General features: G+C 37.8%; 1 protein-coding gene across 1 annotated transcript in view; it reads left to right on the top strand.

Annotated features, from left to right (window-relative positions):
* The first annotated feature begins 64 nt into the window (after positions 1-64).
* Positions 65-19,306, top strand: part of NHLRC2 (NHL repeat containing 2) — a 54,268-nt gene continuing 35,026 nt past the window's right edge. The window contains exons 1-2 of the mRNA XM_008684814.2: positions 65-695; positions 3,546-3,698. Coding sequence (XP_008683036.1) covers positions 518-695; positions 3,546-3,698 — 331 coding nt within the window. The 5' untranslated portion in view covers positions 65-517. The remainder of the gene's footprint in view (positions 696-3,545; positions 3,699-19,306) is intronic.

Genomic DNA, 19,306 nt, shown 5'->3' with positions numbered 1-19,306 from the left:
CTTTACCTCCGGTGTCTTGGCGGGAACAGCTTCCCCTCGCCCGTGCTGTGTCGAATCGGCTGATCCTGGTCTAAGGGCGGGACTTTGAAAAAGTTTGTGTCCTTTGACGTTCTACTGATTTATTTTATCTTATTTTTGTTCTAAAACCCGCTAATTTCCAAAGTGAAGTGGAGGGGGAACGGTGCTCAGAGCTTCCGGAACGCGGACCCAGAGGCTTTCTCCATGCAGAATCTGGCGCTCTGAATGTCCAGGCTCAGTTTTGCCGGGACGCTCTGGAAGGGGCGGGGTGGTTTGGGCCCGTAGCTAAATTACGGGCCCGGGAATTCCAGCAGTTTTGCACCTTAGCATTGGAATGCATGATTACAAAAGGGAAAGGTGTCGTTTATGTGGAGTTGGGCTAGTGGAGAGTGAGGTGAATGTGCCGTTTTGAAACCAAAGGACAGTAAGCGCTTCCTCTCTCCCCACTCGAGACCCTCCCGCGGGCCCGGCGGCCGCCTCTGGACTGTCCGGAGAGAACATGGCGGTCCCCGGAGCCCGGGGCTGTAGCCTCGCGGGCCTGCTCCCGGCGCAGACTTCGCTGGAGTACGCCCTGCTCGACGCCGTCACCCAGGAGGAGAAGGACAGCCTGGTCTACCAGTATCTGCAGAAGGTGGACGGCTGGGAGCAGGACTTGTCAGTGCCCGAGTTTCCGGAAGGTGAGGGGCAGGCTTCGGGGTGGGGACCCCTCCCGGAACCTCCCCTTCCTCGGGGACGGCGCCCTCCCCTGAAGCGGGGGGCGAGGCGGGGTTGCGCGACCGCTCCCGGGCGGTTCGCCAGCTCTGCGGCTTCCCCGGGTCCCCAAGCGGCGGAAAAAGGTGGTTTTCTGGAGAGCGCGGGGACGTGCACTTCCGCCTCTGTATCCCGAGTCCCTGCCGGGGTCTTGTGTAAAACTAAGTAGACATTCCATGAATGTTTAGTGGCCCCGGTTGGCAAGGATTGAAATGTCCATGCCACCCTGGCCTTTCAGTCTGGTTGCCCAGCATCGTCATTGTCATCCCCTGCACATCAAGCTAACATTTATTGCTCACTTACGTGCCACACACAACTGTAAACACGTCAGGGGACTATTTTATTTAATCCTCTCTACAACTCGTTGAGGCCTCTTAAAGAGCTATTTAAAGTTGAGGAAACTGAGGCACAAGAAGGCTAAGTAATTTCCTCAAGGCTTCACAACTAATAACTGCCACAGCCGGATTATGCAGACCCCGGACTGGCAAGTATCTTAGCTGTGCGACACTTCTTTGTTAAAAGTCTTGAAATTTGTAGTTTTTAAAATCTGAATCAATTACGGTCTGTTTCTAGGGTTTGAATCCCAGCTCTGAGTGTTTGGAGCACCAGGGAACGGATATTCCCAGTAGTGCTATTTGGGAAGCACCTCTTGCTATGATAAATGAAACCATACTTTCCCTTCTTTGGTTGGGACTGGCATTGTTTTGTTGGTGTTGGCATGTCTCCTGGTGTGACACTGAAACCACATGTATAGTTAATTGTTTGGATATGGCAAAGTTCAGTGTCTCATGGGAGATACAGCAGAACCTTGCCTTTGACAAGAGTCTATGTCTTTCCAAGCCTTTTGCGCCCACCTTCAAAAATGCTTATTTTTTCCGTTACTAATCCTATAATGAATTTGAAATATTGTGGAGTTATTAGGAAAGAATTGGGTGCATGACTGCTTCTCCCATCAAAAGAACTTTGAGAGATTATATACGTATGTGCATATTTTTTTAAAAGTTTGCTAAGAAGTTAGTTACATGGTATAGTGTTATAAGCAAGCAGGCCACCAGCTAGGTTTTGGGCCAGTGTTTTTATTTTCTGGTCGTGTTTATATTTATAGTGGGTGTATTTTATTACCATGAGATTTGACCTTAGTGACTCATAAATAATATAACAAAATATTCAAGCTTCGTATTTGAGATAGTGAAATTTTCTGCTGGATCTGATTATTGAGTTCAGAATACTAGATAACAGTTTTTCTTGGTTTCTTTATCAGTAAGCTATAATCAAGAAGTCATAAACATAACTATCTCAGAAACAATATGCTTTGTTCATTTCTTCAAAGAGATGTGTTTATGGGAAACTGTGGTGTAACAGATGGATTCAGACAGATTTGGGATTAAATCCTAGTTATTTCATTTGTTAGTTGCATGATTTTGAGCAAGTTACTTGATTTCTCCAAGCCTTACTTTACTCCCTCATAAAGTAGAACCAGTATTTAGCATTCAGGTTAATTATGTGGATTAGAGGTGATACATCTGAAGTTCTAAGTTTGTAGGATAGCTCAATAAATGTTGACAGTTTTTTAAAATTATATTCATTGTAATTATTGTTATTGTAAAATTTATTATTAAGCCTGGTAAGCGCAATAACTGACATGTAATAATAATACTTTATTTACCCTCTAATCTAAGTCACTCTTGACTATTTACAAAAAATAAATTTAAAAGACCGATTCATAAATATTTTGCAATTAAGATGTGAAACATACATAAGTTAGAAATTTTATATGATTACTTGACCTGGTGTACCATTAACGCTTTATTAAAATGCATAATTAAGAGCTTACTCTACCCTAAAACCTCACTAGGTTGGACTACTTAAGGCGGAAAGTCTAGTTTGATTGGCAGATTATTCATTTATTTACTTATTTATTTATTAGAATTTTGTTTTAATTGAGTAACTCCAGTTACTATGACTAGTCATTAGTTGTTATTATTCACTTCCACCCAACTTTGACTTTCAGTTTCTATAAAATATTTCTGAATATCTGCTTCGAGATGTAATTAATAATGTTAGTGGCTGCATTTACTTATAAACAATAAGCTCATTTTCTTTGTTTTTCTAAGTTGGTTAAGTAGAGATGCTGTACTTTTAATATTTAATAAAATCTTCTTTATAGTGCATAGTTAAAAGTATAAGTCATGCTCAAGTGATTATAAATTCTGATTTATAAAAGTACAGATTAATGAGATTCCATTTTTCTTTGGAGGGAAGGGAACACATTCTTCATCAATATTAATGTTGCTTCCATGAAATCTATAATAGTATATTTTGCTTAACTTTGCATTTAAAATATTTTGTATTTAAGGTCTCATTCAAATCCAGAGCACTTTAGTTCTTATGAAATTGGCTTAGGCATTTTGTATGTTTATATTTTAACACTTTGCTCCTTTTAGAATTTAGTCCTGTCTCGCTATTCTTAAGATTACTTCATTCTCAAAAGTTCATTTGAACCTGATTGTGTACTTAAGTCCTCTTAATATTTGATATTTACTCTCATTCTTGCCTAAATGTGTGGATCTTGCTTTCTTTCACACACAGACTATTCTATTTCTGAAAGAATTTAGTAGCTCTTTCTTACTATCTTTGCATACTGCCCCATAATAGCATCTTTCCCATCTCACCCCACCCCGCATCCCTTCCTTAGAAATAATAATGGTTTACGTTTTAATGGGAAGTTTTAGATAACCCTTTTCCTTTAATCATAATCTATTTTGTGTAAATTTCAGGATTAGAATGGCTGAACACAGAAGAGCCTATTTCTCTCTACAAGGATCTGTGTGGAAAAGTAGTCATCCTCGATTTCTTCACCTACTGCTGCATAAACTGTATTCACCTATTGCCTGATCTTCATGCGTTAGAACACACATACTCTGCTAAAGGTATCTGCCCTTTAACTGGTTTCTAACAGACTGTCCTGGCATAGGCACTGGAGGAGTAGCTGACTCATTTGCTCATAGGAAAATGAACATTTGGCAAGACTTCAGTGATTCTAAAAGTAATTTCTAATCTATGATTTAAGGACTCTCTGTACCCTCTCATGAAGAGTTAAGCTTAGTGATAATGGTTTGCCTTCCTAAAGAACCAGCATTTAGTATATTTTTTTCCTCTGAGGCTGAGGACATGATTTACTTTTTTATGATCAAGTATTTTTAAAAGTTCATTTTGTATATTTAGACTTACCTAAATTTGTCCTATGAGAAAATGAAACTTGTGACTCAAATCTTACACTCTTCTCACTAAGATATAAAGGTTTAAAGTTCTTATTAGGAAATGTGATTGGACTTCCTTTAATTTCAGATGACATGAACTACAGTGGAATGCCAGGTATTATAGCAGATACTTTTTCTTTGACCCTGCTTTATTAAAAAATGATTTATAAAGGTTAATGTTTTCCAAAGCACACTAGGAAATCCTCTTTTATGGTATTACAAATTCTGAAGATGTAAGAGATTATACTTAGTATTTGTTTTAGAACTTTGAAATTTTTTTTCAGATTTTTCTCGCTTCTTTCTAAAAAAAAAGAGAGCATATGGGGTGAATGCAACTAATTAAAGGTTCCATTTAATTAGGTTTAAATTACAGTTGGAGTGATAAAAAGGAGAGAGGGTCACTGATCTTCGAGTAAAAATGAAAACAGAGTATACTACAGATTGAAAGATAACATAGTTTTTAAAAAGGAGTAATTTTAAAAAAGGAGTGATTAGATTAAAATCTTCAGTGCAGGTGAAACCTCGGATGCTTATAAATTGTAATACATTGTGTCTTGAAATTGCCAGTCCTTGAGATTTATGAAGAACTCTAGTATTCCTGGTAGCTAAATCATGTTTTCAAAACTTTATCTCTATTGATTTAAGAAATAAGAGTATCTCATTATCTGCTAGTTTTGGATGCCTGTGTGTCTTGGTCAAGCGCATGTGTAAGTGTATTTATTGAACATGTAGTATATGCAGGGTACTCTGCTAGCTGCTGAGGAAATAATGTAACAGTTTCAACAGAACAAAAAGCATCATGGTACCTGAGGAAAGGAGTAATTCACTTTGTCTAGAAGCATTGGAAAAGATTTCTCAGAGGGGGAGGCAGTTAAGCTGGAACTTGACAAATAAGCAGGAGTACAGCTGAAAATGAAAAGGGAGCAGGAGAAAGCTGGCTGAGGAAGTGACGGGTAAATAAGCAAGGAAGAGTAGACTTCTTGGGGAGAGGTCAGTAGTTCAATGTGGCAGGATTGTAGGGACTTCTAGGAAAGATGAAAGGAGAGGAAGGTGGGTTAGGTTCAGATCAGTTGTGAAAAGTTTTGTTATTAAGAATTAACATTCATAATAGCTTAGCCTTTGTCTTCCACTGAAGATACAGAGATGTTTGAGGTTGTTTTGATTTGCTTATTTTTCAAAAGATTTTATTTATTTATTTGCCAGAGAGAGAGAGCACAAGTAGGGGGAGCAGCAGGCTCCCCGCTGAGCAAGGAGCCTGATGCAGGACTCAATCCCAGGACCCTGGGATCATGACCTGAGCCCAAGGCAGACATAACCAACTGAGCCGCAGGTGTCCCTGTTTGTTTGTTTAAGAGGAGGATGAAAGACTGGGTTAAGAATTCCAGACTTAACTGTTTCCATACTTAAGATGATCCCTAAAAGACTGTATTTGGTTAACTTAATTGGTTACCCCACACCTGAAGCAAATTCAAGAACTTCTTGGAATGGGTCCTTGTAACCTCTTTATTGGTTTACTGGAAGCATCAATTTTGTAGCACATTGTGACACAAAATAAAAACTATTTTTATATACAATACACTTCTGAGAAGTCAGATACTTGAAGTGATCCCAACACTGTAATTTCAAAGAAACATTACTTCAATAATATGCTACTTTATGAAAATGCTGGTAACTTCAAAATATTTTTATATTGCTCAAAATAATACATTTAATTCATAGTCACAAAAGCAGATGTACCCAGAGATTATCACATGAAAGCTCAGTAAGCTGTCACTAAATTAATTTGCTTTCTTACAGCGATGTGTCTTGTCTCATTACTATCTGTTTCTGAACATATTTGCAGCAATGATAATAGTTCTTGAAGTGACATTCAGCAGCCTATTTTAAATTCCATGGAATATTCAGTTCATTTCATCAGTAAGCCAAAAATGCTCAGCTAAGTGAGGAAGTGCTTATTAATTCAAAAACAGCCTGGAAAGGGTCCAAATTAATACCCAGTCTCCTTCCTCTGTAAAACAGCTTTTAAAATCAAGTTTGTAACAGTGACCAGTATTTTTATAATAGCATGAGATATTATAAATGCCAGAGTCTAAAGTAAAAAGATATTTAATAGTAATGAATGGTTCTGATCTTCAGACATTTAAGAATGTAGCTGTGCCCTAAGCTTATTATTAATTCATAATGATTTAGCACATGTTTACATTAAACTGATCGGTATCTCACATTTTGGGTTGTTTTTTTTTTCTGTTTCTACTTGAGAGTTTATAAATTGTTTTGCCTTTTTATGCTGGATACATTAATGGTATGTTATTATATAATACCCAAATTTAGCACAATGGCTATTAAGGAAAAGTACTCTTGTTTTATTTAAAAAACATGTATTAGGAACACTTGACATTTTAAAATGTGACTGCTAGGTATGTGTTAATGCATAATTAAGTCAGACTTAACAACCTAAATGCCAGGGTACTATTGGGTAAATGCTGGTATTCTCACTGTGTAGTAGACGCTATTTTTCTGTTTTATAGTTTATTAAAAATTAGAAGAATGGAGTTCTAATTTTATAATGAAATTAAACCTTTCATATATAATTTGATGGTGTGTCAGGATTCCCCATACCATCCCCAGGTTCCATAATTCTTTTGGAGGACTCACAGCTGTAATTTGTTTCAGCTAAAGGATCCAAAGTGAAAGCAGCAAAGGGAAAAGGTGCTCAGGTGAGGCTAAGTCCAGAGGAGACAAAACACAGGCTTCTTCCTCTCTTACTGGAATCATACAAGACAACTTAATTCCCCAGCAAGGAGTTGTTACAGCACATTTGAGATGTTACCCGGGACTCTCATTAGAGACTCAGCAACCAAGGTTTTTACTGGGGGCTGTCCAAATAGGCAGCTTCTGCCTGGCAGCAAGTAGGAAAATTCTAAAGCCCCAGAAAGAAGGCAAGTGTTCAGCATAAACCATATTATTTGTACGACCAGTTTAGGCATGGCGAGCCACTCTTACCCGTTCTGGGAATGGCGGGAACCCTCCTGAAATCCAGGCAAGGGCCTTATAAGCAGGTCTTCAAAAGAATACCAGTCCGGCATGCTATGTTAACTTTTCTTTTTTTTTTAGTGTTCCATGATTCGTTGTTTGCATATAACACCCAGTGCTCCATGTAATTCATGCCCTCCTTAATACCCTTCACTGGGCTAGCCCATCCCTTCACCCCCACCCCCTCTAAAACCCTCAGTTTGTTTCCCGGAGTCCATAGTCTCTCATGGTTTGTCTTCCCCACTGTTATCCGCACCCCCTTCATTTTTACCTTCCTTCTCCTAATGACCTCCCTGCTATTCCTTATGTTCCGCAAATAACTGAAACCATGTAATTGTCTTTCTCTGCTTGACTTACTTCACTTAGCATAGTCTCCTCCAGTTCCATCCATGTTGATGCAAATGTTGTGTAATCATCCTTTCTGATGGCTGAGTAATATTCCATTGTATATATGAATCACATCTTCTTTATCCATTCATCTGTTGAAGGGCATCTGGCTCCTTCCACAGTTTGGCTATTGTGGACATCGCTGCTATGAACATTGGGGTGCATGTGGCCCTTTTTTTCACTACCTCTGTGTTTTGGGGGTAAATACCCAGTAGTGCAATTGCTGGGTCTTAGAGTAGCTCTATTTTTAACTTTTTGAGGAACCTCCACACTGTTTTCCAAAGTGGCTGTACCAACTTGCATTCCTGCAAATAGTATAAAAGGATTCCCCTTTCTCCACATCCTGGCCAACATCTGTTGTTACTTGCCTTGTCAATTTTTGCCATTCTAACTGGTGTAAGGTGGTATCTCAGTGTGGTTTTGATTTGAATTTCCCTGATGGCTAATGATGTTGAACATTTTTTCATGTGTCTGTTAGCCATTCTTTTTGTAGCGGTCCATATATTATTCTGTTTTTAAATAGATAAAGTATGATGGAAATATTGGTCAGTTTATGGCAAACTTCTGGGATATTTCAGGAGAGACCTAGGGCAATGTCAGTTTTTGAAATTCTAAAAAAAAATTTTCAAATTTGTTTCGGCTCTGTGTTTTAGTGTTCAGTGATTTTTGATCATTTCATGTTTCCATTGCTTTTAGTATGAAACCTAAAATCCTACCTGTCCATGCCCTACTCCTCTTCCCTCAGGGTGTTCTAGCCTCCCTGGCCTTCCTTTAGTTCCCCAGTGTCATGGTTCTTCTAGCTTTAAGTCCCTGACATAGTGTGCACTCTGCTTGGAATACCCTTACCCTTTCTGGCCTCGTAAAGTATCAGCCTTGTCGTTTAGATCTCAGAATGTGTCGGTTTACGATTTTGTAACATGTAAAACTCGTCAACTGTTTTCAGTCCTTGCATTTAACTAGGTTATTACAGTGTCTGTGATTAAACTGTGCTTTCTACTGTATATTATATAAATATAAAGTTATATATATTGCTATATATAATTATAATCTAGTACAATTCTATATATCTATCTCTCTGAAAACTAAGATCTTTGAAGCTTTTAAAATGATTTTTGAAGTTATTATTTTATTACTAATATTTTTAGAAGCAGTTATTCTTTTATGGCTTCTCCTTCCCACTCATCCCTCTCCCGCCTTCATCTCCCTCTCCCTTCCTTTCCTTCCATATTTTATTTTTTTTCCCATATTTTATTTTAATGGAGTAGTTTTGATCCCTGTGCTGGCAAAAGATTCAAAAAGTGAGAATCTTTTACATTCTATTTTTTATTGTGTATGATTGACAGAAAAAGCAAAATAATTTTTAAAAAATCTCTATACTTTAAGATTATTGACACTGAGGGGCGCCTGGGTGGCTCAGTCGTTAAGCGTCTGCCTTCGACTCAGGGTGTGATCCCTGCGTGCTGGGATCGAGCCCCACATCAGGCTCCTCCACTAGGAGCCTGCTTCTTCCTCTCCCACTTCCCCTGCTTGTGTTCCCTCCCTCACAGGCTGTCTCTCTCTCCGTCAAATAAGTAAGTAAAATCTTAAAAAAAAAAAAAAAAAAGATTATTGACACTGAAAAAATGTGAGTCATCACTACTTAGCAGTTGTCTTTGTAGATTAATATAGATATTCTATTTAGACAATATGATATGGTTTATATATTGTATAAACATATAAATTTCTTCAGTGTTCATGTCCCATCTATTCATTTTATTTCCTACTAAACACTGTGCTAGTGAATAATAAAACATGCATGATCCCTAAATAATTAATAGGAATTATAGTCTTGTTAACAGGGGCAAGACTTATAATCAAATACTCACAAATAGTTTTATAATTTCTGATTAGTGCTAAGAAGGAAAGTTATAGGGTGCTATGAAAACAAATAATGGAGTTTAATCTGGAGGAATTTAAGGCTTTCTTAAGAGCAAAAATTAAGCTTGAGATCTAGAAGAAAAGTGTGGCTTTCCTAGGTGAGAAAGGGTGAAGAACATTCCAGGCCGAAGGAGCATTGTGTGTTAAGGGATCAAAGCAAGGGGAATAATGATATTCCGGAGGAACTGAAGGAAGGCCAGGTTGCTATCACACCCTGAGGGGAGGAGAAGAAGGAGTGGAAAACATGCTGGGGAGATGAGATTTGGGTTTTATACAAAGGACAATGAAAGATTTTCTGGAAGAGGGTGACATGATGAGATTTGTGTTTGTTTAAAGATTAGTCCCACTCCTGGGTGGGTAACTAATTAGTGTTCAAGAAGGGATGTGAGAGACCTGTGAGAAGGCTATTATGCTCCCTATGGGACATGGTAATAGCTTGAAACTAGTTATAGAGGGATAACATTAATAGGATTTGGTCACGAATTAAATATGGATGATGAGAGAGAGCCCTTTGGTTATTACAGAGATATCCTAGGTAGGTTTTTGGCTTATATAATTGGACAGATGCTGGTACCATTCAGTGAAAGGACACACTGTAGAAAGAAGAGCTTTGGAGCGGAAGGTCATGAGTTTAGTTTAAATTATCTTTGAGACTTGCACTTCATTCTCCATGTGACTTCCATTGCTCCTAAGAATAACAATCTAAAACATCCTTAAAATGACTTACAAGGTCAATCCTATCTATAGGTTTATTTTCATTTTGTCCCACGCTCTCCTTCGTTCTCTGTGCTTCGTCACTTACCTTCTTCAGTCTCTTCTATCTTTCATGTACTCTCTTGTAGTGTGTTGTTTTCTCTCCATGAATCTCCTTCCTTATGCTCTTCACCTAGTTAACACCTTCTCAGGGTTCCCATCTCCCCCTAATTTTCACTTCTTCGAAGAAGTGCTGGATATATTTATCAGAAGGAATATATGTATGTATATTTTGACGTAATGTATGTTATGCTCTCTCTATATATATTGTGTGTATGTATATTACACGTGAAATATATAAAGATTTGACTCATGGAATCTTATTTAATTCGTTTGGTTATAATCATCACCACCATTATTTAGATATTCATATTGACCCTCTTTGACAAATGGAATCCTCTTCAGGCTATCACCTGTGTCCTTTTGATATGTCCTTATCATTCTTTGAGCACTTTCTTACTTGTCACAACAAAATATTTAAAGGTTCCTCTTGTACTTTCCCAGCCCCTTCCCTGAATCAACCATTTCTCTAGGGAGCTCTGATACCTTTTAGTATTGAATATTGGGAATGGTTTTGAGAAGCCAAGATGTGGGCACTACCCGTGTTCATTGCTACTGGGTTGTCTTTGCTTCTAGTCCCTCTCAACTAATTCAAAATTTACTTAGAATGGTCCTCCCCACTCCCCATGAGGTTATGTTATTCATTTTAAGTACAGTTAGATTCATCTGTTTGTTTGTATTTTTAGTTGATTTTATTTGTTTTTGAGGATGTAAAATTTAAACATGGCCCTGAAAGTCAGAACTATACAGAAAGTATAGTTCCATTTAGCCATCTCTTCTAGCTGTTTCTGTCTTCCCATTCTTTCCACCCCATTCTTCCATTCTTTCTATTTTCTCTTTTAAAAAAAAAAATACTAACAGTGACCTACTCTAGATGTTTTTGTGCATTTTGTGTTTTTAATGTGGCAGTGTATTCTGGTAGCCACTCTATATAGAGAACTTCCTGATTATTTTTAATAGTACGTAGCACCCCATTGTGTGTAAGTGTGTGTGTTGTAATTTATAATAATAAATAGTTCAGTTACTGTCCTATCCCATGCATCAGCCTTTAGGTTGTTTTCAGTATTTAGCAGTTACGAACAGTGAATAACTTTACGAATATGTTTTTATATTGCTGGTGGCATATCTTAAGGGTGAGTTCCTAGAAGGGGGATTGCTGGGTCAAAGCTAAATACATATAGTATAGTTTCGTTGGGTATTGCCATATTCTGCTCCAGGAGGGTTGTACTAGTTGCGTTTCTGCTGAGAGAGTGTGAAGGTGCTTCTTACCCCGCTGCTGCTCCAGTAAAATGTGTTGACATGCTTTTTAATTTGTTCTGATTTAATATGTGAGAAATGGTATCTTGATGTAGTTTTATTTATTTTTTAAGTAAGTGCTACACCCGAACTCAAACTTATGGTCCTGAGATCAAGAGTTGCATGCTCTTCTGACTGAGCCAGCCAGGTGCCCCTTGATGTAGTTTTAAATTGCATTTTAGAATGTGGTCGAAAATCTTTTCATTTATTTGTGGGTATTTATTGTAAGTGGGGTTTTGTCTACCATTATATACTCTAACTGGTTATTGTATAGGTATATAAAAGCTATTGATTTTTATCTGTTAATTTTATATTCTGCTTCCTGAATTTTTTACTTGGTTTGCTTTTATAATTGTTTCTCTGTGGTTTCCTAACATGCCGTATTATCTGCAAAGAAATTTTTCAAATCTTTTTTCTATAATTGATTTCTCTTGTCTAATTTTGTTGGTTAAAAACCCCCTCCCAATTCATTATTCGGTAGTAGTAGAGACAGTGGGCACCTTTCCCTTGTTTTTATCTTATTGGAAATACTTCTCATTTTTCTCTGTTAAGTAAGAGGCTGGCTTTAGGATTTAGCTATATTTATTTAATCAGTTAACAAAGTATCGAGGGACAAAATTAAGTAAATTATATCTCAATATAACTGATGTTAAAAACAGGAATCTCTTTCTCCTGTCTCTGGTTTTGGAGGAGAATGAGGGCCACCTGATTTTGAGTCTCCTCATTTATCTTTTCCTCTTCCTCAAACATAAAAACAAAAAGGAGAGTAACTAAAACCACACTTGATCATTCATTCAGCAATATTAGGAGACAGAGAATATCATGGCCTTCAAATTACCTGTAAGTTGAGAAATAAACTGAATTCCATTAAAGGTCCTTCTCCTGCAAGCCTGCAGGTGCTGGAACAGGAATGGGAGAGGCTTAAAAGTCTCCATGAAAAAAAGGAGAGTGGTTCACAGATCTTGGGAGAGGCACAGAGTGACTCCCTTAGCAGCAGAAAGAGAAACTCCAGCACTAAGTGCAAAATACTGAACACCAGTTTGGATCATAGCACCAGCTCTTGGAAGAGTGTGGGACTAAGAACAGAAGCCTGAGAGAAACATTGCTTCTTGGAGGGAATTAGATACAGAGTTCTAGTTTCCTTGAAGATAGTCTACTTAAAAAAAATAAGAGGGAAAAATTAAGGATCTTGTAGGAAAAAAAAAAAAAAGACAAAATACACATCAATCCCTCCTTCCAAAAATAGCTATCCAAAAATGAAACTGCACAGAAAAAGGGAACTATTGGAAAAGCACACTCTTAACCTAGGAACCCTGTCCACAAAATGGATGGGACTATTAAAAAGCAGATCACATCCATATAAAACTGTAAAAAGCTGAAAATGTGATTCAGAGTTGAAATGCTGATGAACATCCTTTCTTAAAAATGATCACAAAATTGACAAAAACTGTAACACAATCCATATTGAATTAGAGATAGATCCTCAAACAGCATTTAGGAATAATGAAAAAGGATCTTGAATCAGAAATTCAAAAACTAAGAATGGAAATGCCCCCTCCCCCGCCCAAAGTTGTAAGAAATGAGTGGTGATTGAACTCAGAAAAGGAATAAGAAAAAGATCAGAATTATGTTAGAAGTAAAGACTAAATTATAAGGTGCCTAAGGGGCAATAAAGTCATATAAAAATGTAATAAGGGGCATTAAAGTAAAGCGGGGGGTAGACAAACTTAGAGAATGAAAATAAGCTAAAAAGAAATAAAAACAGAGGAAAGGATTGAATAGAAAGACAGGCAGAAGAGGTCTGCTTGGAGACCGAAGACAAAACAAAACTGACAAAAACCAATATGTAAAATTAGAATCCAAAAAATGCTCTGAAAATAGAAGAAACCTTGAATCTACATGTTGAAGGGTACTACCAGATACCAGGGAAAATTAACATAGAACAACAGCCCAAGAAGTATCCTATTTTAAACTATTACACGTTAAAGATGTTTAAAAAAATATCTTTAGGACCTCCAGGAAAAATGACTTTCAGAAGCATGTAGGTTAGACAGGACAGACTACACAAATAACATACAAAGCAAAGCAACAGCACATTTTTAAGAAGCTTTACAGAGAAACTACAAACCAAGGATATTATAGCTAACCAGCTATCTTTCAGGAGTCAATCAGGGTTATAGAACACTAGTTTTGAATGTCCAAGAACTCAGAATCACCTGTGAATAGATGTACCTCTCAATCTACTTGCTGGTGAATCTATTTGAGGGATAGATGGCTTCTTCTAACCAGGGTGACTAATGAAACTGCCAGATGGATGGGTGGCTGAAGATTTCATATGTGTATTCATGATGAGAAATAATAAAGGATTTCTTACAGGCGCTTGACCTTATATAGTTGCGGGAGCTGCTCATCTAGTCTGCATATGACTGTTACTTGTGTGTCTGGTGCCTCCACTTGACGTCAGCAGGTGAGGCAGTTGAAAAGGAAAGATGGAAATGAAATAAGGGAGAGCAAAAGCAAGCTGCCGCCTGCAAGCATGAACTGGAACGCATGCAGGCTTCCAACCTAAATAGTGAGGGGACCAACAGGGTAAGGTGGTGTCCTTTGTTGTGGAGCTATGCACTCATCTGACCCAGGAGTTGGAGAAGCTGAGGGAGGAGATTCGGCAAGAGCTCTGGTACAGCTATGGGGCTTAGCTGCTGTCCCCCAGCCAGCCAGCCACCAAGGTGAGACAGCAGATAAGCTACAGAGTGTGTGCAATGCAGTAGCACGTGGTGCCTGCACAGTGTTCCAAGCAGAAGAGAATATGGCTGCTGCTGCCTTTGCACCTTCCAGTCCATGCACAAGATATCTTTTACGGTAGAGGATAAGAACTAGGCAGGGAGTAGAATACTGGAAAACAGTTCCACTTTAGCTAAATTGATAAAATATAACTGTCACCTATGGGTAGAAGAATAACGTAAAATCATATAGAGGTAGAAAGAATACAACCAAAGAAAGGGAAAAAAGAGGGAGCGAATGAAAACTATTGATTATTGTATAGGTAATAGGTGGGAATTAAAGGATGCCATTTAAAAATGATTGATCAGGGGCTCTTGGACGTTTCAGTCGGTTGAGTGTCTGACTCTTGGTTTCTGCTCAGGTCAGGATCTCAGGGTCGTGGGATCAAGCCTGGCGTCAGGCCCCACAGTCAACACAGAGTCAGCTTGAGATTCTCTCTTTCTCTCTCTCTCTCTCCTGTTCCTTCTCCTGCATGCCCGCTTCCTCTTTTTCAAATCAATCAATGTAAAAAAAATGATTGACCAGATAGTAAAAGATTATGAAAAATGGGGATTAATATTTTTGTAAAATGATAAAAAATATTATTACAAAGGTAACCACTGGAAGAAAAATACAAACTCTCCTAAAATGCAAAGAAAATTTTTTATTTTTTTATTTTAATTACAGTATAGTTAAGATACAGTGTTACGTTTTAGTTGCACTTATACAATATAGTGTTTCAACAATTCTATACATAGTGCTTATCATGACAAGTGTACTCTTAATCCCCTTCACCTATTTTCATCCATCCCCCCACTCTCCTTCCCTCTGGTAACCTCAGTTCTCTATAGTTAAGAGTCTGTTTCTTGGTTTGTTTGTTTCTTGATTTGTCTCTTTCTCTTTTCCTTTGCTCATTTGTTTCTTAAATTCCACATATGAATGAGATCATATGGTATTTGTCTTTAACTTATTTCACTTAGCATTATACTCTCTAGCTCCATCCATGTTGTTGCAAATGGCAAGATTTCATTCATTTTTATGAGTGGATAATATTATATGTACTATTATATATACTATTATATACATATACACACATATATGTATACATATACATACGCATCTTCTTTATACCCAATTTTTTTTTTTACAAGAAAGGACACAGCATATAGAGAAACACAAATATAATATATACAGAAATTACAGTAGAGGAAAATATGAAAGAATTTAGATCAGACATACCAGTTGTAATAATAAATGTGAATAAGTGTACCCTCTCCTCTGGAAAGAAAATATCCATCAATTTCTATTTATTTTCTATTTCTCTTTATTTCTTTATTATTCTTAATCAGGAATAGATGTTGGATTTTGTTTTGCACCTCATTAATTCCTGGTTTTATTTTCATTTCTTTCCCTGTGCTTGCTTTTGATTTATTTTGTTGTTGTTTTCCTAGATTTTTTTTTTTCATTTTCATCATAAGTGTACTCTTTAATCCCCGTCACCTATTTCACACATCTTCCAACCCACCTCCCCTCTGATAACCATCTGTTCTCTATGGTTTAGAATGTGTTTCTTGGTTTGTTTCTCTCTCTTTTTTTCCCCCTTTGCTCATTTGTCTCTTAAATTCCAATGTGAGTGAGATTATATGGTATTTGTCTTTCTCTGACTTACTTTGCTTAGCATTATAGTCTAACTATACATGTTGTTGCAAATGTTAAGACTTTATTCTTTTTTATGGCTGAATAATATTCCATCATATATATATACACACACCCCACATGTTTATCTGTTCATTTATGGATGGACACTTGGGCTGCTTCCATAGTTTCGCGATTGTAAATAATGCTGCAATAAATAAAGGAGTGCATGTATCCCTTTGAGTTAGTGTTTTTGTATTTTTGGGGTAAATACCCGGTAGTGTGATTACTGGATTGTAGGGTAGTTCTATTTTTAATTTTTTGAGGAATGTCCATACTGTTTTCCACAGTGGCTGCACTAGTTTGCGTTCCTACCAACAGTGCAAGAGAGTTCCTTTTTCTCCACATCCTCACCAACATTTGTTGTTTCTTGTGTTTTCAATTTTGGTTATTCTGGCAGGTGTGAGGTGATGCCTCATTGTGGTTTTGATTTGCATTTCACTGATGATGAGTGGTGTTGAACATCTTTTCATGTGTCTATTAGCCAACTGGATGTCTTCTTTGAAAAAATTTCAGTTCGTGTCTTCCACCCATTTTTAAATTGGGTTATTTGTTTTTTGGGTGTTGAGTTATATCTGTTCTTTATATATTTTGGATACTAACCCTTCATTGGATGTGTCATTTGCAAATACCCTCTCCCATTCAGTAGGTTGCCTCTTAGTTTTGTTGATTGTTTCCTTTGCTGTGCAGAAGCTTTTTATTTTGATGTCGACCCAATAGTTTATCTTTGCATTTATTTCTCTCATCTCAAGAAACATATCTAGAAAAACAGTGCTATGGCTGATGTTAGAGAAATTACTGCCTATGTTCTCATCAAGGATTTTTATGGTTTCAGGTCTCACATTTAGGTCTTTAATCCATTTTGAGTTAATTTTTGTGTATGGTGAAAGAAATTGATCCTCTTCCTTTTGCATAGCTATCCAGTTTTCCCAACACCATTTGTTGAAGACACTGTCTTATTTTCATTGTGTATTCATTCCTCCTTTGTCGAAGATTAATTGACCATATAATTATGGTTTTATTTCTGGCTTTTCTATTCCACTGATCTTTGTGTCTATTTTTATGGCAGTACCATACTGTTTTAATTGCTGCCACTTTGTACTATAACTTGAAGTCTGGAACTGTGATACTTCCAGTTTTGGTTTTGATTTTTTTTTTTAAGATTTTATTTATTTATTTGACAGAGAGAGAGAGTGCACAAGTAGTAGGCAGAGCAGCTGGCGGAGGGAGATGGAGAAGCAGGCTTCCCGCTGAGCAGAGAGCCCGATGTGGGACTCGATCCCAGGACTCCGGGATCATAACCTGAGCTGAAGGCAGGTGCTTAACTGACTGAGCCACCCAGGCACCCCTGTTTTTCTTTTTCAAGATTGCTATGGCTATTCGAGGTCTTTTGTGTATTTTCCTAGGTTTTTATAACAGGGTAATTAATTATCTATTTTAGTTTTTGATATAAATGTTTAAGGCTCTGAATTGATGACTATGAATTTTCTTCTGTCAGTACATTAAGTATATCCCCATAAATTATAGATAGTATTTTCATTATTTTTTTAGAAATTCCGTAATTTTGACTTCTGTTTCACCTTTCTGTCAAGTTGATAGTTTTTAAATTTCTAAGTGGAAAAGTGTGAGATAATTGAAGATATATATATTGGTCTCTGCCCTGGGTTCCTGGCACAGAGGTCCTGAAACTCTTGTGACTTCCTAAGTGATAAGAGCACTAGGGCATCTTTTGTTTTAATATTTGGTTTTTGACCCCAATTCTTAACAGAGTTCCTGAATCCCTTGGAGTTTCTTGGGAGATTAACAGTGTGTTTTATTCTGAGGTGACCTTTGGTGGGCTTCTAGGTGGGAGCTGGTCACCAGAAGGAAAGAATAAGCCATGATTAGAAGCGTGCGATTTTCAGCCCCACACCCCATTTTCCAGAGAGGGGGAAGAGGCTGGAAACGGAGTTAATGATCTGTAATGCTTATGTGATGAAGCCTCCATAAAAATTCCAAAGGTACAGAGTTCAGAGCGTCCAAGTTGGTAAACACGTGAAGGCGCTGGGGGAGTGGAGGCCTTGGTGAGAGCGTGGAAGCCCCGCCCCCTCTCCCAGAGCTTGTCCTGTGTATCTGTCATTTGGATGTTCATCTGTATCCTGTGTCATATCTTTTTTTTTTTTTAAGATTTTATTTATTTATTTATTCAACAGAGAGAGAGAGACAGCCAGCGAGAGAGGGAACACAAGCAGGGGGAGTGGGAGAGGAAGAAGCAGGCTCCCAGCAAGGAGCCTGATGCTGGGCTCGATCCCAGAATGCTAGGATCACGCCCCGAGCCGAAGGCAGACGCTTAACGACTGAGCCACCCAGGCGCCCCTGTCATATCTTTTTATAATAAACTGATAAACATAACTGTTGCCTTGAGTTTTGTGGCTGTTCTAGCAAATAACTGAATCCAAGGGAAGAGTCAAAGGAATCTCATTTGTAGACCGCTCCAACGGAAGTTGAGAATAACCTGGGGACCTGTTACTTGTGATTGGCATCTAAACTGGCAGGGCCCCATCTTGTGGGATTGAGCCCTCAACCTATGTCATCTACGCTAATTCTGGTTCGTAGGACGCCCACTCACTCAGTGTCACAGACAATTGCCTAATGTGGGGGGAAAAAACCCCACATTTCTGGTGTCAAGAGTGTTTTGAGTGTGGTCATATTGTGAGAGGAAAGGAGAAACACAGAAATAGTGTGTTTTTCCTGAACAAAAGGCCTTTTGGGGTACCTGTGTGACTCAGATGAGTATCTGACTCTTGATTTCAGCTCCGGTCTTGATCTCAAGGGTTGGTCATTAGTTCAAGCCCCTCGTTGGGCTCTACATTGGGCATGGAGGCTACTTTAAAAAAAGGGCCTTTGTTTCATTATTAATATCCAGTTTTATTGTATTGTGGTTAGAGTGTATTCTTTAGAATGCTTTCTTGGTGTGATCAGTATTTATAAATACTCTGTATACTTCAGAGGAAAGTGTATTATCACAGTACAGTTTGATATGTATCAGTAAGATCTACCTCACTGATTATGTGAATTAGGCTTTCTGTATCTTGTGTCTGCTTGATCTGGTTCACACTGAAAGTGGTGTGCTTCTGCTTTATTAAGTTGCTTCTTTTATTACTTGGTACATGGATATTCATTACTATTTTATCCTATTATTATTTTATCCTTATCATGAATACTTTTTGCATTAAAATGTTTGTCATGTTTAATGCTTTGGGGCGTGAAATCTACCTTGTCTAATATTAGGATCATGACCTTGTATTGCTTTCGTTTGCCTGGTGCACATTTGCCTACCCCTTTATTTTTAGCTTTTCTGGTTAACTTGTTTTAGTTGTATTTCTCATACACAGAAT

Source organism: Ursus maritimus, unplaced genomic scaffold (assembly GCF_017311325.1).
Source record: "Ursus maritimus isolate PB19 unplaced genomic scaffold, ASM1731132v1 scaffold_7, whole genome shotgun sequence".
NCBI classification, from domain to species: domain Eukaryota; kingdom Metazoa; phylum Chordata; class Mammalia; order Carnivora; family Ursidae; genus Ursus; species Ursus maritimus.
This window is presented reverse-complemented; position numbering and strand designations above follow the sequence as displayed.